General features: G+C 39.2%; 1 protein-coding gene across 1 annotated transcript in view; it reads left to right on the top strand.

The window, feature by feature from the left end:
• The window catches only part of LOC126338648 (AT-rich interactive domain-containing protein 4B-like), a 129,491-nt gene that overhangs the window by 20,955 nt on the left and 82,975 nt on the right, over window positions 1-25,561 (top strand). Inside the window, exon 4 of the mRNA XM_050001571.1 lies at window positions 22,417-22,510. Within this exon, the coding sequence (XP_049857528.1) occupies window positions 22,417-22,510 (94 nt within the window). The remainder of the gene's footprint in view (window positions 1-22,416; window positions 22,511-25,561) is intronic.

Below are 25,561 nucleotides of genomic sequence, written 5' to 3'. Positions count from 1 at the left end.
TTAGGTATGTGTCACTTGTTACAGTTGTATCTAGACATATCAGGGGTCCCATATCACTCCAACTGCACACACCCCACACAGTTACAGAGCCTCCACCAGCGTGAACAGTTCACTGTTGACATACAGGGTACATGGATTCCTAAGGTTGTCTCCATATCCTTACACATCTATCTGCTTGATACAATTTGAAATGAGACTCGTCTGACCAGGCAACATGTTTCCAGTCATCAACAGTCCAACGTCAGTGTTGATGGGTCCAGAATAAGCATAAAGCTTTGTGTCATGCAGTCATCATGAGTGAGCCTTTGGCTCCAAAAGCCCATATTGATGATGATTCGTTGAATGGTTTGCATACTGACACTTGTTGATGGCCCAGCATTGAAATCTGCAGCAGTTCGCGAAAGGGTTGTACTTCTGTCACGTTGAATGATTCTTTTCAGTTGTTGGTCCTGTTCTTGCAGGATCTTTTTCCATCTGCAGCAATGTCAGATTTGATGTTTTACAGCATTCCTGATATTCATGGTACACTCATGAAGTGGTCATACGAGAAAATCCCCACTTCATCGCTACCCCGGAGATGGTGTGTCTCATCGCTTGTGCACCAACTAAAGCACCATGTTCAAATTCACTTAAATCTTGACAACATGCCACTATGGCAACAGTAACTGATCTAACAACTGTGGTGCAAGAGATTCATATAGTCTTGCATAGGCATTGCCGACCGCAGTGCTATGTTCTGCCTGTGTATTATCTCTGTATCTGAATATGCACAACTATACCAATTTCTTTCGAACTTCAGTGTATATCTATGTGGATACATAATGTGTGTAAGCCTTAAGAGACAGGAAATCATGGTCTGCACTTACAATAAAACTTTTGTCTTGACTAAAAATATTTATTATATTGATTCCTTACACATTTTGGCATTGCTCAAGGAACTGAATGTGAAAATGAAAAGCACACACTGAGAAACATATACATCACAAACAAAATACAGTAATACAGTCAGCAGAACTTGGACATACCAGAACACTGTTGATACAAAATATTGTGTCCAGCTTATTCTTTCTAAGTGTTAGTGCTGATTGCACATGTGTGTCCATAAAACAATAAAGAAAACATCTCTGCCTGATGGTTCTAATTTACAATAGATGGCATTATGATGAAAAGAAATAAATTTTTCCACATTTACAAAAAACGGTAAGTAAATGACATTGTAAAATTTACACTTGTCATGTTTGTTTTTATAGTGGAAAAACAAGCATTCCTTTCACCACAGTGCCTTCTGCTGATTTACTGTACATTAGAGCCATCTTGTTGTGATGTTTTCTTTGTTTCATTGGTGCATGTGAGCCACTTTGAACTAATTCTTAGACAGAATAAGCTGTATCCAATACTCTGTATCAACATTATTCAGTAGGTGCAAGTTCTGACATTTGTATTATTGCATTCAGTTTATAGTGTGGATGAGTTTCTCATTATGTGATTCTCCTTTTTCGTTCATTTATTTTGGCAGTAGTGAAATGCTAAAAAGTGTAGGAATAAATAAAGTAATTTCTCACTGTTGCATGCCAACCTGTCACTGTTGCGGACAAGTTACTTCCATATCTCGATGAATAAAAATGTTTCTAGTATTTATCCTACAATATATGTGTGTCTTTGCATGCTATAAAAAACTTGCTTTTATATCTTGGAACTGTTTATGAAATAGTAAGATTATTCTGCTTGTTGTGACCACAAAATTTCCAGTGAGAAGGTTCAGAAATCGGCACATCGCTTGTGTGTGATGGTCCTTCAAATGTAAAAATCAATAATTGAAGAATGAAATGAGATATGGCTCTGCTGAGAATTTTAAATCAAATTTCGGTGTCTTATCTACGTTTCATACCCTGCAATGTATGAGCTAAACTCAACCATATGCAAAGTTTACACAATATATATACACACTGCATATACTCACTAATGCCATCTGCAGCATATTGCAACACTTAAGGACTTAGCAAAAAAGTACTCATTGATGAAATGCCAGATGTTAGTAACTTGCTGCCATGATAATTTCACAGCAGCCTTTTGGCCATCTTCATGTGTATATAGTGTACACCTCAAGGTGGTGAGGAGGTTGCACACAGAAGTTAGTATAGGGAGGAAAAGGAGGTCTGGGAAGGAAAGGGGAGATAAAGAGGGAGATATGGAGGCAAAAAATGGAGATGGGTGGAAAAATAGGGGAGGGAATGGGGGGGGGGGGAGTGTGTGTGTGTGTGTGTGTGTGTGTGTGTGTGTGTGTGTGTGTGTGTGTGTGTGCGTGTGTGTGTGTGTGTGTGCGTGTGCGCGCACTAGTTTTGCTTGAGAAAGAGAGATACCTCCAAAGCTAGGGTAAATGCTGTTTTCTTTTGTGTGTTTCTATGCACCACACATCAGTTAGCTATAAGTGAGTGGTTGCTTTGCTTTTATTTTATGTATTATTCCATCTAGGAATTTCCATTGTAGATAAGAGTTTTAAGTATCACAATGTTTGCATTGTTGGTCACTGTCTTAAAACAGAAAAGAATCTCACAGGTGTGTACTGCAGCATTTCTATCTAAGGTATGGAGAACAAAATCCTTGGAAAGATTGTCAGCTGTTAAACCACACGTCAAAGTATTAGTCTTAAGTCACTTACAATGTAGATCCCACTCTAATGTAGTGTGACAGACAGCTGTACAACAGTTATTCTAGCATTAGTGACATGTGAATGTGATGTATGAGGGTAGGAACCTAAATATTGGCAACTATTTATTCGCAACTGATACAAAAGTTACATATTTGCACCTGTTACTGTTCTTCAAAGTAGTCACCAGCATTGTGTAGAGCCCGTTGCCAGTGATGTGGAAGGCATAGCCTGTTGTGTTGATTTTGTGAATGGAGCGGTCTACTACCAGTTGGATCTGTGGAACAATTCGGAAGCAAATGCCATGAAGTGGTTCCTTAATCTTCGGAATCAAATCAAAGTCGCAAGGGCGTAAGTCCGGGGAGTATGGTGGATGGTACCGTACTTCCCAGTCCCGTCAACCGAACAGAGCAGCCGCAGCTTGCACTGTATGTGCCCATACATTGTCATACAAAATGATGGGTGGGTTGCGTAGAAAGCATTGCTGCTTCATTCGAAAAGCTGGTTGCAGGTGATGCTCCGAAAACGAACAGTAATATGATTTAAGTTCTTGTGACTTTGATTTGATTCCGAATATGAAGGAAACAGTTCACCAGTTCATGGCATTCGCTTCAGAACTGTTACAGAGATTCGAGAGGCAGTAGACTGCTCCATATGCATCATCAACAGAACAGACTCTGCTAACGGTATAGCACGCCTTCCACATTGCTGGCAATGGTTCTACACAACACTGGTGACTAATATGAAGGACAGTAACAGGTGCAACATGTAACTCTTTTGTATTGATTGTGAATAAATAGTTGCCACTATTGAAGTTACAACCCTCATATTTTGTTCTGGTAAATGCAGTGTATTGTTTCGTCTCTGAGTGTATGAATATGACTTTGTTAATTGCCTGGTGTCAGCTTAACATGTAGAGTGTGAAATTATTGTAGCATAGACCATACAGTTCCAAACTATGATATTGTTAAGTATGCTCTGCAGAATTTCCTTTCATCATCCCTAAGAATCAGATAACTTCACTGTATATGTCATGGAGCCTACAAGTCAGCAAGAGAGTTATATAACATTTGGATTTGTTAGTCTACTCAAATTTTCTTAGTGCTCTGAAATTGGGCAGCAAATTTGTTCCTGCAGAATGAACCACACACAACATCCAGCAATTTTAGACTCAAGGAAATGCACTTCCATTCTGCTGGATGGTAGTACTTGCAGAAACACAGGAAAACAACCTACCAAATTTCAAAGGAGAAAGTTCATTTCAGAATGAGTGGCCAAAAAGAGAGAATAATATATCCTGTTCACCGAAATTGGAATCCTTTTGAAACACTATTTATTTGAGTCTTAAAACAAGCAACACCTGGTTGTATGTTCCTTCTTTAGTTACGATCATTTATAAAAATCATACAAAGATAGGTACATTATGCACTACTGACTTCAACAGTAATATACAAAACTGTACATAATAATACAATGCACAAAATAACACTTAGTGATACCATTTTAAATTGATAAAATTATTTCCATTTAATGGGAGGTATGAAGTTTTTTTTTTAATTTTGCTTTTATTTTTTACCAACTAATTGCCAGACTTGATAGGAGAGTGTTGAAGACACAGGTCAGGTTCAGCATCCAATGTATTGAAGTATTTTGTCTTTGTTGCTGCATGTGCTGTGATCCCATTTCACACAAGTATGTTGTTGGGAAACAGAGATGAACATACAGCCTGTGGTGTAGTAAGATGTGGATATTCATCATGAAGTCTGCACCAAAAATCAAGTAATATAGTTTTGAAAAGTAATTCCATGCTTGTATCTGATGTCATTTCTAAAGAGAATTCACATGCTTCATTTGACTTGCTTTCTGCCGCCTGAAAATTTGGCACAAAATGATTCGGAAACCATGAATTCATTTCCAGTTTTGTGTTCTGCTCTTCACAAACACATATCTTGAAACATGCACACATGTCATTGAGTCATTGGACCAGTTCTTCAAATATTTCATTTTATAATTCTGCTTTCTAACTAACAAACACGCCCAGTGTTCAGTTCTCTCTTGCCAATGCAAACAGTCAAGAAATATAATTTTTCTCTCTTTTTCCTTGTGAAGTTAGATTGAGTGCATTATTTGTCTGAATATATCTACCAAAAGAGCTATTATGAATAACTGAGTCACATCACTCAGACTTTTAATTTAAGAAATGTCTGCCATAAAAATTTACAATTCAGTTCTTAGTTCGAATATCTTGTCAAGGTATTACCCCGAGATAACCATGTAACCTCACTGTGGAGTGGTAGTGGTTTGTGTCTGCTCCCATAGTCTTCACACAACATTTAAAACAATCAGCAGTGAAAAGAGTGTGATTTGACTTAATAGATTATTTTTACTGCTTCATAAAGAAAGAATTTTAGATTTTTGTGAGTGCTTGTTTATGTGGGATACAATGGCTGGAACTATAGTTGAAACTTTACTTATTTTAAAGTGATACCGCTCCTAAGATTTACCAGTCAGGCAGCAATGCACACATAAGCAAGGCTTTTTTGAGTGAATTTTTATTTCGATGTTGTACAGTTATCAGCAAGCTGGCCAGTCTAGCAATATTAGTCAATTTATCAGTTTGCAAGACGAATTTGTGTTGGGTTGAAATGGCACGGTAGAAAGATGCTTTGCAGATTGTTCCTCGAGAATACATTGTGTTATGTCGGCCACATATGGTTTTATTAAATTTTCAGTGATAGCTTGTGCTTCGCCCGCTTGTGCAAAGCAGTAATTTATCAAATAACGATGCGGCTCTTCGGTCTTTTCACTCACAGTTTGGGTCACAGACTTCATAGTTTTTGTTTTACTTCTTAATCATTGCTCTTTGTTACATATGCAAGTTCTTCATTTTTCTCTTTGCAGTCAGTGTGTAAAATTTCTAAATGTTGGAGCACCTTAGCAGGTGCCATGAAACTAAATAATTGGTAGTGAGATGAGCTGGTAGAATCAACAAATCTGAGATTGATGTAAGATTCATTCAACAAATCTGAGACTGATGTAAGCTTCATCATACTTTCTTTTTTCACATTTAGTGAGTCATTAGATATCTTACTTCTTGAAACCATGGAGCTTGATCTCCTTACATCACCTTCTTGAATCTCATAGTCTCTATCGGAAATCTTTGAGTTTGATGTTGCATGTTTTGGGTGAATCACCTGTGAATGTTCAGGTCCCACCTTTAAACCAATGCTCTCCTCCATCTCTTAAAATTGACAGTTTAATGTTACAATATGACAAACGTAGAATAATATAGCCACAAGATAATGAATTTTAAGCTGTAGTCAATAAACGAATTAAGTATACTGTGATTTGTAAGTGGTGTGCAGGTTTTCTTTGCCAAATTGAACTGTGCCTTGCAGTCACAAACTCGAGTAGGAACTGTACTCTGTTTTGTGCAGTGTCACTCTACTCTGTTCTGTGCAGTGTTGGTTTGTACATCCTTGAGTCATGAAGCATAGATAGCAAAGTTACAAAATCCTTGAAGGCAATTTGAGTTGTTTGTGGATGAGACAGAGACAGAGATGGAGAGAATTTAGCGGAATGACAGTGCATGGGACACACACACACACACACACACACACACACACACACACACACACACACACACACACACACAGAGAGAGAGAGAGAGAGAGAGAGAGAGAGAGAGAGAGAGAGAGAGAGAGAGAGAATACAAGCTGTGAAATCTTTTGTTTGTTGTTTTTATCATAGCATTATTGTAGATTTGTTATGCTATTGTCTCATTTTCTGCTGTTATGTACTGAGAGGAAAAATAACTTATAAAACCAACATTGATATGATATTTATAAGAGTTGTGTGCCTCAAGTGTGGCAAGACCTCATGTCATTTGTTCTTTAGGCTGATATTTTAGTGGAGCATCAGGGCTCTGTGCAGCACACTTAAGAGTATTGCTGATCTAAAGATACAAGACCATGTCTCCCAGTGAGAAGATTACTTACTATTTCACCATTCTCTTCCCTAATGCACACTCTACAGGCCCTTATGAACTATTTTGCACCACAAAATTATTATTGTTATTCTATTTATGTCATTAGTCAGCCATCTAAAAACCCCATTTAACTTACAACCATTGTTCTAGTCTGTTTATAAGCCAGACGTTTTTTCAGCAATGGACTGCTTGGCACCAGTTACTAATTTCTCATTGTGGAAAGTCTCAAACATCACTTCCACTGTTCTGAAGATGCATGAGTGTTGTGCATTTTCCTGTTGCAGGCCCATTTCAAGTCCTTCTTTGATGTTAATGTATTTGGTTTTGACAGATTCATTCATTTTTATACGGCCATGATTCCAAATCCTGTAATTTTTTATTTCAGACTGTTTTTCTTGTTTCAATTTTTAAATAAATTACAGTTTAGTTGTTTGGTCGCAGTATATTGTGTAAAATGTTCCTTCTTTCTCATTCCACTAGTAAATATCAGTCAGTCATCCGGTTGAAATACATACATTGGTTATTTGACATAGCTGTGATGGTGAATTTTGGTATTTATAGAAAAGTTTCATTTTATATGTTTGAAGCAATTTGGAAAGCTATTTACATTTTTCTAGCACTTATTTACACTGCTTCTATCAGATACTGTTCATATGTCATATTTGTTCTATGTATAGTGTTTCAGTGTGTTATATTGCCCCTGATATTTGACATTATTTCTTGTTTTCCTGAGGATATTTGCAAGTCATTTTGTTTTGCTACCTCTTTGAGTACATTTATTTGTTCTGTTGCAATTTCAAAATCTTCTGGGGTCATAGCTATATCATCTGCAAAAGCTAACCATTCTGTTTCTACACAATTCTTCTTAGTCACAATCCTTAAAGAATAAAATGTCCATGAAGTTTCAGTTTCTGGTGGGGTTCTTATGTATAGCTGAAAAAGAGTGCCAGGGGCCCATCTCCCTGTCAAACTCTTTTTGTGATTTCAAATGGTTTAGAAAAACATAGTGCTTTGTCTGGGCTTAGGACCAGCAATATTACTACCGAGGTACTCAACTGAGCCAAGGATACTGCAGGCACAGTTCAAAGTAACACTTGCCTCACATTCTGCATACCAGACAGTTTGATCACTGTAAACATAGAGACCTCAGTTTAACTTTGTTGCTTATTTATAACACTCCCTCATTTTCATGCAGTTAATTGTACTGATTCAAATAACTTTATTATTTAAATTGCAAACATTTGTGCTGAATATATTACATTATTTGAAATTTGGTTCAAGCAACCTGTACTGGAAGCAAATTTTGAAATTTGTCTTGTTAATGGGTTTATGGTCAGTGTAGGCTTGCCCCTACATTTGTCATAAATATTGTAACTTATCTGCTATAAAATTTACAGCTACTATGTTTAACTACAAATTACAATCCACTTTCGCCCCCCCCCCCCCCCCCCACACACACACACACAATATGAAAATATTAACTTCCTTTGAATAACATCTTCACAACTTCCAGATGACACAAGTATTGAAACATCTGGTGTGATGAACAGTACCAAAAATGTCGCACCAATATTACAAACTGTGGTTGGCTGAATTTAATGTCAAGGTTGTAGTGACATACGAGCACCTGCAAAAAAATATAAGATTTTCGTGCCATTCGTTGAAGACATTTCTGACTGCATAGGAAAGATCTTGATGAAACAGAATGTCACTTTCGTCTACAAAACTGTTTTGTAGGAGGAGAAAAACAAATTTTGTTGTGGCAAGTGTTTTGCACCCAGGATACCACCAGATTCAGTTTGATAAGACTCAAGTACTCACAGCTATGAGCAGATACTGTGAAAGGCTGTACAGAGGCCATAGAGATTGCCAAACACCCCAATAATTTAATTGGAAGGCAGAGGCTGTGAAATTACGTGGTATTTGGATGACAATGGCAACAGACAATGACAAATGCACTCTAGTTTTCAAAAAGTGATGTCATGTCTCACTGTGGGAGCACATGGAAATGGAATTTTATTTAAGTCTGTAGCAAGCCAGACCTTTAAAAAAGCCCACAACCCCCCTTGAAGATGTCCTCCACATATGGGGACAAAACATTGGGTTTTAACAAGAAAAACTTCGAACCACGGCATAATAGTCTTGCATCCATACAAATTCTAAAACTATATGTATGTTCCATATCTCCTCCTAAACTGCTGGACCAATTTCAGTCATACTTGGCACACATGTAATTTACAGTCTAGAAAGAATCACTGAAGGGTTAAGAACATCACACCTGTCAAATGTGTGGGGGTGGGCATGGAGGTGAAGAAGCAGTGTAGCTCACGACATGAGAATGTAAAATCTTTAGTCATCCAGTAGTTGAAGGGGAGCACTTAGAGACTTGCAGCAACTTAATGCATAATTTCAAACCCTTACAAAACTTTCTCACTGTTGACCCCATGAAGTGGTGAAAGAAAAAAGTTCATTGCTCACTATTCATGCTGTAAAACTGCCACATAAAGCAACGCTTCTAATTTATTACTCCTTTATCACTAACTGTATTTGTGACACGTGTTGCAGAGAGTATTCACGTACACTACTCAATGTACCAGAAAAATTACATCTTGTACAACATTTATTTGAAGAGATATGACGTCATAAACACTGTGATTCGCAAAAACTACTGCGCCATGCAAGACTTTTAAATTTATTCTTTGTTGTTGCTAACCATATTTGCAACAGTTTCCTGTAACAATATTGACATCTGCCGCTGAATGGACATAAAAAAGTATATTATTGTACGACACGTAGTTCAGGAGATATACTGTCACAAACACTGGGATGCCTGTCACAAACACTGAGATGCGGGAGAAACGGCTGCATCATGCATGACATTTTGAATTTATTACTACTTTATTACTAACTCTATTCACTATACATTTCAAGGCCACTAAATATGTCTGAAAAATTATATCAGGGTAAGCCAATTATTATCTGCAATTTAGTTATGTTTTTGTTTATTTTGTGAGTACTGTTGTTTTATGTTGATGACACATGCTTTGTTTATTTCTTGTTGTATATTTAAAATTTTCAACCTGCTAGGTTGGTTTTGTTATCAGTGCTGTGCTGTTAATCAAGGCTGCTCCGCTAACTATTTGCACCAAAGAAGAGTAATGTTCAGTGACACATTTTTTGTGATCTGAAGGTGTATCAGGGACCGAATTTCATCGGAGACTTTCAGTACACTACGGGAACTATGTTTTGCCACAACAGAGTGTCTGTAAATGGATTTGAAAAATTCCAAAATGGTCACACAAGTGTTACACATGATGAAGGGGCTGGACGACTGTTTAGCGCCACAAATGAAGAAACCATTGAGCGTTCACGTGAAATGATTCTTTTAGACAGACGATTAACTGTTGACGAAGTGGCACGTCGTCTGCAATTTAGTCACGATTCTGCCTACATAATCATCCACAACAGACTTGAGTCTCATAAAGTTTGTGCAAGATGGGTCCCAAAACAACTCGCACAATTGCATAAACAAATGCGCTTGGACATCTGCAAAAAACATTTGGATCGCTGTGGTAACAAAGGGGACAACTTCTTAGACAGGATCATTAGTGGTGACAAAACATGATCCATCATTACAAGCCGGAGAGTAAATGGCCAAGTGTGGAATCGAAACATTCAAATTCGTCGTGCAAGAAAAAGTTCAAGACCCAACTGTCTGCAGGAATTCTTATCGGTTTTTTGGGATGCACAAGGCCCAGTACTGGAACAATATGGGGAAAGGGGCACAAGAATAAACAGTGTACATTACAGTGAGATGCTTTCTGCCAGGCTTCCCGGGCTAAAGCCTGCAATTCAAAGCAAACACAGAGGATTTCTGTCAAAAGGTGTTGCATTGTTGCACGACGGTGCCCAATGGTCCGTCTGCATACTGCTGCCCACACTGTTGAAACTCCAGGAACTGGAATTTGAAGTATTGAAGTACTGGATCATCCTCCATATAGTCCCGATCTTGCCCTTCTGACTATCACTTGTTTGGTCCACTCAGACAGAAATTAAGGGGCCATCAATTTGCCTTGACGAAGCAGTGCATTCCTGGCTCACATCTCAAAACCGAGAACCTTCTTTTATGAGGGCATCAGGAAGCTTGTACAACGATGGACCAAGTGCATTGAAACACAAGGAGACTGTCGAAAAATGATGTTTTTGTATGTTTCCTATTTTATTACAATAAAATTTTATAGTTATTTTGCAGATAATAATTGACTTACCCTCGTATCATTGTACCGCTCCTAACAGCTCAGAAGATATGATGTCATAAACACTGAGCTACATGAAAACTGCTGGAAAAATTCACTAGAAATACAGGTGAAATGTGTGTACACTGTACACATATGTGTGAATGTTGTTAAATACGTGTATGTTTGAAATGCATTTGACATGTGGTGAAGTTGTGAGTAAAAAGTCCACCCTAAATCCCTGGAACAGTTTCAGTCAAATTTGGAAACACGCACATTAGTTACAAATTGGAAAGAAATACTGTTGTAGGGGTAAGAACTAAAAGCCTCAGACTGGTGTGTGTGGTAACGTTATGAGGAGGAGGAGGAGGAGGGGGGGGGGGAGAGAGAGAGGGGGGGGGGGAGGGGTGCAGATGGACAGAGATATGGGGAAGGAGGAGATGGACTTACAGAATATTAGAATAAATACATGCCCAGGCAATGCTGAGATCAGAATAAATACATGCCCAGGCAGTGCTGGGCACTCAGCAAGTATTTTAATAAATTTTTGAATCACTGTTAGGCAGTGATAATACACATGAGGAAGGTTGCACAGTAGTTGTGGTAAAACTGGTAGATAAAGTGGCTCCTCTCCTTTGAAGTCCTTCTTTTAATCAGTCAGTAAAGACCTATGAATGGTCTTAAATAGGTGGTATTGTGTGGTCTTAATCATAGGTTATCCTCACAGTAATTCATGCGTGGGGTACAGAACTGGGAGCAATAGTGGTGTATCGGTAAACTCGGTTGGGTGGGCAACGAGTACCACTTAAGATGGTATTCTTCATTTCAAGGTAGAAGAGGAGGCCTTCATTAAGGATTTGGATTAATTTCATTGTCTAGATTGTTGTAGTTGTTGATTGTTACACATTTTGTTTAGTTATGTGTGCTTCTACAGACAAGAAAAAATTTAACACTAATCCCCACCATCGAGTTTGGACGTTACTGGAAAGAGAGCAGACCCCCTCCTTTTCCTCCAATTATTGGACACAAAAGTGGATGCATCATAGAAATCATTTTTGGGCATCAAACTTGCTAAATTTTTGAATGAAGGAAACAAATGTGCATTCGGGAGGACGACGGTTCAATCCCGCATCCGGCCATCCTGATTTAGGTTTTCCGTGATTTCCTTAAATCACTCCATGCAAATGCCGGGATGGTTCCTCTGAAAGTGCACGGCCGACTTCCTTCCCCATCCTTCCCTAATCCAATGAGACCGATGACCTCACTGTCTGGTCTCCTTCCCCAAAAACCAACACAACCAACCTCTTCCTCTGTACAAAAGATGGATAAGCATATGCGAGACTTCGTGCCAGCTCCCATTAATTTACAAATGCTACCTGGCAACTGGAGACACTGTTACTACCAGTTCAGTACCGATGTGTGTGATGTGTTTCTAAAAGTTACAGTTTCTAAAATTTCAAGTGAAACAGTGACTACTATTTACAATATACTGAAAGTAACCCTTATCTCAATAGTTCTACTTTGTTCTCATTCCTAGACAAAATTCTAAGAGGTCAGTGGTGCTGTAAATGCACTACGTGGCAAAAAAAAGTGAAGTACTCAAAAAGGGACAAGGAAACAAACTTAAACTTCATGGATTGAGAAATATTTGAGGTAATTTCAGTGATTACAAGATGATGACAAATTTACAAAGAACTTGGCAGTTTGAGCTCATGTATCAGTATGACATTTCTGCCCCTCTAGCATCGATGGGTGCCCTTATTCGGTTGAGAAGGATATCTCAAAGCTGCTTATGAGGCAAGCTGGCTGACAACACTAGAACTTTTATAGAGATACAGCTTTTCTAAAAAAAATTCCAAGATCCACAACTTCATTGCTTTTCTCTAGGGGCAGGAATTTGTTTGGAGAAAACAAAAAATACGTTTCTTACTTCTAAATTTTAACATATGCTAAATTCAATAACATCACAGACTGTGAAGGTAACCCCCTTGCCTGTAGTGATATGGATATGCCATTTTTGCATTTCATCTGTCGTGCTTTCTGGATGCCATCATTCCCTGTGGAATTTTTTTGTTTCTTTCTCGCTTCAGTTATATTGGATATAAAAAGTGCTGTACAAGGATATATACTAGGGCTTGTCATATTGCCTATTTGATGTTGTTCTGCCTTCACTTTTTTCAGTATGGTTAACACACTGCCTGATGCTTTCTCTTGAAATTTCCAGAAGTCTCTGATTCTTTCAATTTAAGCAGGTCCCACACCTGTAATTTCTTACTTTTCTTCAGTTTTGGTCTGCAGTTCATTGTTAATTAATTATGGTCAGAGATCATACCTGCACATGAAAATGTTTTGCAGTTTCATTTTGATATCTGATTGTATATAATCTATCAGAAACCTTTTGGTGCCGTCTCCACATATGCAATCTTTTCATGATGACAATGATTAAATTGCCGCTCCCTCGCCGTTGACTTCCTCCCACCGTGTTTCCTTCTTTTCCTCTTAAAGAATTGTATTCTTCCAACACAATTAAATCTTCATCCTCCTCAACTACCTGAATAAAAAGTTCTCAATGGTATTGAGCCACAGTCATACAAAATATGTTGAAAGAGTAAACTGCCATTTGACTGTGTACCACCACTATATTCTGTACTATCTAGATTTCGGATTTTATGTCATTATCAAGTACAATGAATAATACTGGTATAATAACTTTTAGCATTGCACTTGATAACGGTATAAAAGCCGAAAACAGGATACCGACAGTGCAGAAGATCAACTAATACAGTACACAATCAAATGGCAGTTAACTCTTTCAAAAACTTGAATAAATTTTCTGCTTCTTCTTTCTTCCCCGAATTCGTCTCTTCAACTGCGGAGTTGTTCGGTATAGGAACTTGTCATATTGTGGTTGGCTCTCGAAGCTATTAGAATGCGTTCACTGTACTAGCTCCCCGCATTCCGTGTTCTCATTCATTATTAGGGTTGCTACTGCATTCCCCCACCTGATTTGTGTACTCACCTGCGTAATAGTAACAACAGAAAAAAGTTCATTAGAAGTGCTTCTTTTCTCGTATGTATTAGCCAGCAACAGTTAAATGGAAATAACGTTTTGTTACTAGCTTGTTCGCAGCAACATTGAAGTGATTACATTGGCTGCATGACTTCTGCAAAGAACAAGTAACCACCTTCACATGACTAATCCTAAATTAGTTTATCACAACAGCTGTCGGAGAACCGTATCGATTGCAGTGAAACATGCCGTAATGTGTTTGGAAGCGCCATCTTGAGTCCGCACGTAATGACACTACGCATTATACGCTCCGTTTGTTGGCTACTGTTCGGCAATTCGTTGCCATTTCAATAATGTCGTAAACACCCTCTGTAGCACACGTACATATCAGAATGCTTTTTTAAACATTCCTTTTCGCTGTCCACATGCTTCAACAATGATGGATATTTTTGCACACGTCATTTTCGAAGTATTTTAGGACTATATAAGACAGTCTATCTAATGTTGTTGCAGCTGTTTCGTCTTGAGTTAAAAACCAAAACTTTTTCTTTGCATTCTTACGCCACGTGCTATTTGCTTTAATTGATTGTAGTTTTGAAGGTATGTCTCATTGTATTGTTGACGTAGTGCCCAATCGATGATTGCTAATTTCCCGTATTAATAACTATTTTCTCTTCGTGACATTGCGGCTGAATACGAGAAATTACCGTAACTACTTCTCTATATTTTAGACACTTAACGGTACCACCCCCCCCCCCCCCCCTCCTTACCCCGTTGACGTTCGTGTCCGTTTTTTTACATCTTTTTCGAATTCGTGTCGCGGATGCGGCAAATAAGCCGCCACTTTTCGATGAAATAGTATACATAAGTTATATTTTTTAACTGGCACAATTACTATGGAGTCGCTCATTTTGAAGAAGATTTTTTTGGTCAACGCATTTTCATTTTGCGTTGTTTAATTCGTACAACATAAATCTGCGAACTTCATTTATTTTTACGGTCCGATTCCGTTCTTATTTTGTTGGAAGAACATCTAGAGAAACCTTTAATCTCTAGTTCATATATCAGACGTCTATTTTCTATTCTCCACACGATCACATGTAAAGACGTGACGGCAACTGAGTTGTGTTTTTATGTTTGATTGCTATCCCCAGCCTTCAATTGAGCGCCGCTGTTTGGTTGTGGCTTCAGCGTAAACATTATTTAAATTTCTCAAAAATTCGCATAAGCACAACATTTTGGTTGTCATACGTATAGGCCTAATACGAAATTACGGATTTCGTTACTTGAGAGCAAGTTACTGTGCACCGTTTTGTGTCGATTGTTTCTAGAAAATACAAATTATGTAGAGACAAAGTGAAGCTTTACCTGTGAGCTAATGATAGCTTAAATTTATGTCATAGAAGTATTACTTATCGGTTAAAAATATGAACACACACAAGCACTTAATTTTAATCACATTGATAGAGATTTCACCCTTGAAATCAATTCACTTATGCTTTTTGCAACACATTAATTTCCCGTATTCTTCTCTGTAGTTGCAGTGAGGCTGCTTTTTAATTTCATCTATCAGAAATCAGTATTGTGTGCAGTGGTGTAGTACAAGTATTTCAAAAAAATAAATCGATGCTGAATTGTTTTCTCCAGAGCCTGTGGCTATAGAATTCATCATCTTTGAAAAATACTAATTTTCTCCATATCCAATCAAAATTGTACAAGTAGCAACTTTGATGGGACATGAGGAGATGCTGTTTTGCACATGCCGGTTGTTAGGGAGTACAGTCTATTCTTTAGTGTGGATATTCAGAAGGCTGTTAAAATGCATGTTATCTTTACTCTGGGGTAAAATATTCAGAAAATTCAAAAATGTTGATGCAAAATATAATAGGTTGCCAAAAATTTCTATTTGGTGGTAGGAGTTCTACGTTATGTCTGTTTTGAAGTACTGTTGAGTGTCTCGTGACAGTAAGTTTATCATTTATGGGGTACTTTGATCTGTGGCATTTATACTGTTGACCCTTAAAATTAAAACAATACCATGAAGCAGGCAGCTAACAAATATTAATTAGGTGTATGCCTAATGTGTACTACATGCTTGGCTATGCAAATGTTAAGTATTTCAGCAGAGCCACACAAAGCAGGTAGGAGTAACACCACTTACGTTGTGTGTACAAGGAATTAAATGACAGAATTCTCATTTAGAAATCACATTTGAACGGAGGTTATTTATGAGAAGATGCTATTATGACAGCTAGAGGAGGAGGAGAGTGTTGGTATTTGAGAGCAGCAGAGCTGTGACATATTGAGGCTGTGGCTTATCAGTGTATGATATTGCTGTCCTCTTTGGTTGGGATTCCATGTCAGTCATATGAATATGGAGTGAATGCCCTCAGGAAAGCAAACTCAATGACATGCACAATCTTGGCAGCCCTTTGCCCAACTGTGCAGATTGTACAGTCGTGTCACATACTTAGGGTCAGGTGATGGGCTTGTATACAGCAAGAGAACCTACCACACAGAATTAGAGATGACGCCTGGAATACCAATTAATGTTCAGCACAGTGACTATAGTTACAGTGAATAAGCCATAAGAGATGTGTCCAATGTGAGTACTGGACACAAGAATGACACTACATTGTCTGTTTAGATGGTTCTGACTTCTCCATTCGTCACAATGGATGTAATCCACAAGAAGGAATTAATGTTGCCAGATTCATCCAACCCCCCCCCCCCCCAAACCACCACCACCACCACCACCACCACCACCACCTCCTCCTCCTCCTCCTCCTCCTCCTCCTCCTCCTCCTCCTCCTCCTCCTCCTCCCAGACCCAGCACCTTTCATGTGACTGTATTTAATGGCATTGATTGCACATCACCACCGCTTCTGGTTCCCAAACCTAGTAATGTGGACAGCAGGCATTACCTTCTGACATTTTAAGGCCAGTGGCTGTGCCTTATCTTCAACATATCTTTTAACGAGATAATACAAGACTACATGTTGCCCCTGCTGTCGTATCCTACCTTGATGCAGAGGGTGTTCAGTTGTGCTGCTGGCCAAAACACTGCTAAGATATCTCACCCATTAGACAGATGTGATTATGGGTCCAGCACATTGTTCAGGTCTCACCCATTAGAGAGATTGAAACGTGGATTGCCAAGAGGCTGCAGCTTGCCAGGCACAGCAATTGATGAACTCTTGTCATATAGCTGAAGCAGCATGGAGTGAGGTATCTGTACCTGTCATCCATACTCAGTTCGACTCATGCCTAGCTGGGTTAGAGCCTTTGTTGTGAAGGTGATGGCAGCTCTGTCTACTAAATTTCATACTCTGTAAATACCCAAACCATCCATAAATTTACTGTATACACACAATAAGTAAAGTTTTTAAAAGGAAAGTTACTAATTGCCATATAAAGGAGATGCTGACTTGCAGATAGGCACCACAAAAAGACACAATTGAAGCTTTCAACCATTGGCCTTTGTCAACAGTAGACGGATTTTTCATTGTTTAATAAGTAAAATTTACTTATTTGCTATCCATTCTGGTGTTGCAGTTTTAATGGGCAGCAGTGTACCTTTTCTTTGTTCAACTTGTATTCCACTTAATTTTTTTGCACTGATTATTTATCTGTTTTTCTGTCATAAGGCAGTTCTTAGAAATATTTAATTACATCATGAAGTGAAAAGAATTCTGAGTTGTGGACATGGCATATTTACCATAGCAAAGGTTAATCATTGTACATCTACATCAATACTACGAAATCCACTATACAGCTTGTGTTGGATGGTACCCTGTACCGGTATTATCATTTCCTTTCGTTTTCCTCTCGTAAATGGAGAGAGGGGGGAAAACAACTTTCTATATGCCTCTGTATGAGCCCTAATTTCTCATATGTTATCTTTGTGGTCCTTAAGTGCAGTGTATGTCGGAGGCAGTAGAATTGTTCTGAAGTCAGCATCAAATGTTGGTTCTATAAATTTTCTCACTAGTGTTCCTCGAAAAGAATGTCACTTCTCCTCCAGGACTCCTCATTCAAATTCCTGAAGCATGTCCGTAACACTTGCATGTTGTCGAACCTACCAGTAACAAACCTAGCAGCCTCTTCTGAATTGCTTTGATGGCTTCTTTTAATTTAATATGGTACGGTTCCCAAACACTTGAACAGTACTCAGGAATAGGTAGCACTAGCATACTAGATGCAGTCTCCTGCACAGATGTACCACCCTTTCAGAGAATTCGCCTACTAAACCAAAGTAGACAATTTGTCTTGCCTGCCACAACCTTACATGTTTGTTTGACTTCATATCGCCCAGATATTTAAATGATGTGACTGTGTCAAGCAGGACACTAGTAATGCTGTGTCCTAACATTACGGGTTTATTTTTCCTACTCATCCACATAGAAATTTTGTCTAAGTCATCTTGTATCCTCCTACAGTCACTCAACTTCGACACCATACCATACACCACATCATCATTAGTAAACAACCGCAGATTGCTGCCCGCCCACTTCCCCAAATCATTTACGTATAGAGAACAGCAGTGGTCCTATCACACTTCCCTGGGGCACTTCTTGTCTTGAATGAACACTCGTCGAGGTCAACATCCTGGGCTCTGTGTCAGACTTTCCCGAAATCTAGAAATACAGTATTTGTCTGTTGCCTTTCTTCCATAGTTCGCTGGTCATAATGAAAAAATGGAAAACTGAGTTTTGGGCAAGCAGTGCTTTCTGAGACCATGATTATATGTGTACATAAGATTCTCTGCCTCAAAAAAATTTATTACATTCAAACTGAGAATGTGTTCAAGGATTCTCCAGCAAACCGATGGTAAGGATATTCGTCTGTAATTTTATGAGTCTGTTAGTGTGCACTTCTTATACACGGGAGTCACCTGCGCTTTTTTCCAGTCACTTGGGACTTTGCGCCAGGCGAGAGATTTGCAATAAATGTAAGCTAGGTAAGGTGGCAGTGCTGTATACTACTCTGTAGATACCTGAATTTGGATTCCATCTGGACCTGGTGACTTATTTGTTTTCAACTCTTTCAGTTGTTTCTCCACACCAGGGATGCTGATTATGATGTTGTCTGTACCAGAGTCTGTTTGATGGTCAAATGACAGTATATTCGTACAATTCTCTTACATGAATGATTCCTTAAATGTGAAATTTAAAACTTCGGCTTTTGTTTTGCTATTGTCAGTTGCCACACCAGACTGGTCGACAAGTGACTGGATGGAACTGTGAGACATTCTTAATAAACCGTGAGACATGCTTAATAATTTTATTTTGACTGTCATCACAGGCAAAAGCATGGAATTATATGTACATCCTTTCTGTACACTGAGAGATCGTTTCCACACCACCTGCTTCCTGTGAACTGCAGACCTTTCCGAGGTGGGGTGGCTCATGTGCCTTAATGATGAAGGTAATCGTATCATAGATGCAATCACAATGGAGAGGTATCTCTGGAAAGGCCAGATTAACACACAGCTCCTCAAAAGGGGCAGTGTTTTCAGTAGTTGTGGGGGCAACAGTCAAGATGATTAACTGATCCGGCCTTGTCACATTAACTAACATAGCTTTGCTATGCTGCTATAGCGAACAGCTGAAAGCAAATATGGAAATGGCAGCTATAACTCCCCCCCCCCCCCCCCTCCCCCGTCTCTCACCGCCCCCAAGGGAGGGCATGTAGTGTTTCCTGATGTTGGTGGCATCCTGGAGTAAAGTAGTCCCCTATTCAGATCTTGGTGCAGGGACTACTTAGGAGAATGTCATGAGGAAAGCCAAAACTGGCAATTTATGGGTCAGCGTGTGGAATGTTAGATCCTTCAGTTAGGTAGTAAAAAAAAAAAAAAAAAAAAAAAATTGAAGTTGTGGTTGGAATTTGTGAATTGTAGTGGGAGAAGGAACAGGACTTGGGTTCAGGTCAGTAAAGGGTTATAAACACACAATCAAATGGGGATAATACGTGAGTAGTCCTAATAATGAGTAAGAAAGTAGGCGTATTGGTAGCTACGATGAATAGCATAGTGAATTCATTATCGTAGCAAGTAGCAAAGATATACACGAAACCAACACCCACAACAATAGTCCAAGCTTGTATGCTAACTCTGCACATGGTCAAGTGATTGAAAGAATGTATGATGGGATAAAGTGAATTATTCGGATAGTTAAAGGCAATGAAAATTTGTTATAGATGACTGGAATTCAGTATTAGAAAAAGAAAGAAAAGGGGAAAAACTGTAGAAAACGTGGACTGGGAAGAGGAATAAACAAGGAAACTGACTGGTGGGATTTTGCACAGCCTGATTTAGTCTTTGCTAACACTTGGTTTAAGAATCATGAAAATAGATTATATACATGGAAGAGTCCTGGATACACTGGCACATTTCAGATTGATTAAATAGTAAATCAGTATTTCAAAACCCAATTTTAAACAGTACGACATATCCACGGACGAATGTGGACTCTGACCATAATTTATTAGTTATGAACTACGGACTGAAACAAATGAAATGGCAGGAAAGTTGGAAATTAAGGAAATGGGATATGGGCAAATTCAAGGAATTTGTTGAGAGTTTGAGGGAGAATGTGGAGATATTGGAATGAAACAGGATTAAGGAACACAATAGATTATGGAACGGTGGCCGTGAGATACAAAATGATGAATGCAGCAAAGAATCAAATATGGAAAAATTTAAAGTTCAGTAGAAATCCTGGGATAATGATAGAGATATTGAATTAACGTATGAAAGCAGAAATCATAAAATTGCAGCTAATGATGCACATGAAAGGGAATACAGACATCTAAAAAAGATGATGGACAAGAAGTGCAAAAATGGCTAAACAGTAATGGCTAGAGGAAACAATTCAAGACTGTAGAGTAATGCATATATATAAGGGAAAGATAGATGCTGTCTGTAGGAAAACAGAGACCTGTTGAGAAAAAGAGAAGAAGCTGTACGAATACCAAGCCAGCACTAAGTAAAGAAGGTAAAGCTGAATGGTGGAACGAATATAAAGAGTGACCTAAGGCAAACAAACCGGAGGACAAGGTTATAGAGATAGAAGAGGAAGTAGGTGAAGACAAGATGGGGAATGTTGCTGCAAGAATAATTTGACAGAGCACTGAAAGACTTAAGTAGGAAAAGGCTCATGTAATAGACGACATTCCCTCAGAATTATTAAGATTCTTGGTAGAGCCAGCTATGATAAAACTATTCCACGTTGCTGTGCAAGATGTATGAGACAGAAAAATACTCCCAGACTTACGAATGGGTAGATTAGTTTGGGTTCCAGAGAAATGTAGGAACATGTGAGCTAATACTGACCTTAAGACTTAGCCTAAAAGATAGGCTGAAAAAAGCCAAACCTAGGTTTCTAGCGTTTGTAGATTTAGGGTAATCTTTTGACAAAGTGGCCTGTATTACATTTTTGAAGTTCTGCCTGTAGTATTGTAGATTTAGGGAAAGCTTTCGACAACGTTGACCGGATTACACACTTTGAAATTCTAAGGATAGCAGGGATGCGTGAAAGGTAAGCGGTTATTGAGAAGGGAGTGAAACATTATTGTTAAGTCTCCCTGATGATGATCAATGTATACCTTGAGGTAGATAAGCAAAGGAGAATTGTGGGAATTCAGTTGAAGTTCATGGAGAAGAAATAAAAACCTGGCAGTTTGCTGATGACGTTGTAATTCTGTCAGATGTGGCAAAGGATTTGGAAAAACAATTTAACGGGGTAGCTAGTGTTTTGAAAGGAGATTATGTGATGAATATCAACAAAAGTAAAACAAGTGTAATGGAATGTTATCAATTTAAATCAAGTGACACTGATGGAATTAGGTTAGAAAAAGAGAAACTAAAAGCAGTTGTTGAGTTTTGTTATTTGGATAGTAAAATAATTGATTAGTGATAAAGTGGAGAGGATATAACATACAGATTCACAATAGCAACAAAAGCTTTTATGAAAAAGAGGATCTAATATCAATTTATGTGTTAGGAAGTCTTTTTCTGAAAGTGTGTGTGTTGGGTGTAGCACTGTTTGGAAGCAAAACATGAATGATAAGCAATTCAGACAGGAATAGAACAGAAGGTTTTTGAAATAATTTTCTGTGGAAAAATGCTGAAGATTAGACGGGTAGAATGAATAACAAATGAAGTTATACTGAATCGGATTGGGAAAAATGAATTTGTGGCACAACATCCCTAAAAAAGGGGATTTGTTGATAGGACACATCCTGAGGCAGCAAGTATTGTTGGTAGGGTGTTGGATGGTAAGTGCATGAGGTAAAATTGCCAGAGGGAGATAAAGGGGTGAATACAGTAAGCAGGTTCAAATGGATGCAGGCTGCTATAGTCATGCAGAGATAAAGAGCCTTGCAGAGGACAGCTACATTGGACCTGTCGTTGGAAATTGTTGAGATATTGAACCCAAGTGAATTGTTAATTCTTAGTTAACTTTACATAGCAGTTAATCATTGTATTTCTTTTGATTCTAAATAATATATTTTATTTTGTCCAATATTGCTGCAGGTGGGAGCTGTATGTGAAGTAAAGCATCCTGAAAGAAAAGAACAACTAGAAGCTACAATTACTAAGATTCAGGATTGCAGTCAGTACACAGTCGGTAAGTTCTGTACTCCTAATTATGATGCCATAGGATATAATATTTAATGTAAAGTTACCCTGCAACGAGTGAGATCACTTTTGAATTTTTTTATTATGGCTTTATCTTTACCATTGTATACTATACAGTGAAGCAGCAGCATGCTCTGATATCAGTTAAATCAAAAGTTACGATTTACTAGTTTCGTATGTAGTTAACAAAAAAACAAGAATTCTAGACACTACTGCTGGTTGCTGCTTCGTGAAATTTGTTGTTGTATTGTTTTTGTGGTTTAGTGTATGTTTGTTACTTCCCACTGCCGTTTTTGTGTTGATATTTTATGATCACATGAATCATTTTTGGCAATATTTTGGAAAAGACACATTGCTACTACTGTCAAATGACATGTTGAGCTGCAGAAAGGCACAACAGAAAGACTATTCCACATGTAGCTTTCGACCAAAATGTTCTTCACACTAGAAAAGAAATCACACAAACATTCACACAAGAAAGCACACATGACCGTTGTCTCTGGCCACTCTATTCAGAAGCAATCTGGGGAGGGGGGTTTGCAAAGAGCACTGTCAGACACTGTGCAGGAACTAGATGGTAGCAGGGCAAGGCTGCCAGGTGCAGCATCAAGAGGCTGTGGACCGGGGGGGGGGGGGGGGGGGCATGGCAGGAATGGGATGTGGAAGAGGGAAAGAAGGGGAAAAGATTGATGGGTGTGTTGGCAGAGCGGTGCATAGTGAGGGTGAGGGAACATGAGTTGGGTAGACGGAAGATATGGGAACAGTAGGTTACCAAATGTTGAGTCTGGGATAATTTCACAAGGATAACTCTCATATGCACAGTTCAGAAACGCTAGTGGTGGATGGGAGGATTCAGATGGCCCGGGTTGTGAACCAGCCATTGAAATCAAGCGTGTTATGTTCAGCTGCATGTTGTGCCACAGGGATGGGTCCATTTTACATTCTTTGCCATAGTATGGCCGTGGTCATTCACCCATGTGGACAGCTTGCTGCTAGTCGTACTAATAGAGAAAACTGTGCAATGATTGTAGCAAAGCTGGTATATGACATGGCTACTTTCACAGGTGACCCTCTAATAGGGTAGGGTAAGCCTGTGATAGGACTGGAAGTGGTGGGTGGATTAGGGATGGGGGTCTGTGGTGATGTGGCATGGGAAATCTGTCTGTGGACTGGGTCTGGGGGATATTGCCTGCCTGTAACAGCCTTTGTGAGAGGTTCAGCATACTGGGCAAGGGAGTTGACGCCCATCCCACGGTGGCCAGGCTGCATAGAAGGATTTGCTATATGTTGGCCACCTCCTCCATGATCACACCTCTATCCACATTGGGCAAGGGAGTTGTTGTCCATCTCTGGGCCACCAAGCTACATGGGAGAGATGTGCTGTATGGCTCCGTCCACACCTGACCGTTCCTTCCACAATGAAAAATGCCTCTCATACAGCCTGGCTCCAGAGGAAGGCATATCTACAGTGACAAGAACTTTCTTTCCCAGTATGCTGAAAGTTTCACCAGTGTCTTCAATGGCAGCACTACCCTCCAGACCTTGTTGCAAACGATTTCCTGTGATTTTTCACCATGCATCATCAATACAGACCACCGCAAGGACAGCTACAAAGATGTGTGTCCTTCGTCATCCAATACCAACCCAGACTGGAACTGGACCCCCTCTTTCACCAGGGCTTTGGTTACATATCATCATGCTCTGAAATGAGAGACATCCTACGTGAGTTCCTTCCCAATCCTCCTAAAGTGGTTTCCTTTTGCCCACCCAATCTCCACAACTTCGTATTCCATCCTTATGCCCCCAATCCCAGCCCTCTTGCCAGAATGGATGGACTCAGATGCAAAATCTATCCAATCCACTCATCTATCAGTTCTTACTCCAGTCTTGTTACATGCTTATCTTACCCCATCAGAGACCAGGCCACCTGTGAAAGCAGCCATGTCATATACCAGCTCTATTGCAATCATTACACAGCTTTTTATATTGGTGTGACAACCAACCAGTTGTCCACCAGGATGAAAGGCCACTGCCAAACTTTTGGCCAAGAGCAAAGTGGACCCACAACATGCACCTGAACATAAAATATTGATTTCATTCGCTGCTTCACAGTCCGAGCCATTTGGATCCTCCCTTCCCCCTTCTGCTTTTCTGAGCTGCACCCAAAATTATCCTGGCCATAACCTATGGTAATCTACTGTTCCCACACCCTCTAATCGACAGTGTCCACACCCTCTGTCCTATTACTCTTCCCTCAGTCCACATTCGCTCACACTCATTGTGTGCAGTTCTCTGCCAACTCGCACACAAGTCTTTCTCCCCTTCTCTCCTTTTCCACTTCCAGTTCCATAGCTGCCAACAACACCCCTCCAAAGTTTCCTGATGCTACATCTGACAGCCTTGTCCTGCTGCCATTTTAGTGCTGCACACTCCGCCAGACAGTGCATCTTTGCACCCTCTCCCATATTCTGATATCCCTCCCCCTTCCCTTGTCCCCCTCCCAGATTGCTGCTTTTGTTCAAAGTGACAGTTGTATCCTGGCCAGAGCAGCTGAAGATAGTGATTGTTTGTGCATGAGGTGTGTTTTCTTGTGTGAACATGTGCTTGTTTTCTTTTCTGAAGTAGACTTTGACTGAAAGCTAAATGTCTTTACATTGATCCAGTCTGCTACTCAATATGTCATCCTCATGAAGGGTAGCAATTTATCTACTTTTTAACAGTGTTGATATTCCAATTTGGACTTTCCATTGTTACACTATTATTGTCTTCTTTCATTTCATGAAGCCACTGTTTCCTGTAAGGGGACCCAGAAAATATAAAGTTACTTGAAACTTTCAGCATCCTCATTTTCCTGGAAATGCATACCTTCAGCATAAATATGATGGATAGGAAAGTTGCTACTCACCGTACAGCAGAGATGCAGATTCACAGATAGGCACAACAAAATGACTGTCAAAAATAAATGTGACAGTCTCTTTTGTTGTGCCTAACTGTGACTCAGCATCTCTGCTAGATGGTGAGTAGCAACTTTCCTTTTCAT

The sequence above is a fragment of the Schistocerca gregaria genome, chromosome 1 (genome assembly GCF_023897955.1).
Source record: "Schistocerca gregaria isolate iqSchGreg1 chromosome 1, iqSchGreg1.2, whole genome shotgun sequence".
In the NCBI taxonomy this organism is placed as follows: Eukaryota; Metazoa; Arthropoda; class Insecta; order Orthoptera; family Acrididae; genus Schistocerca; species Schistocerca gregaria.
This window is presented reverse-complemented; position numbering and strand designations above follow the sequence as displayed.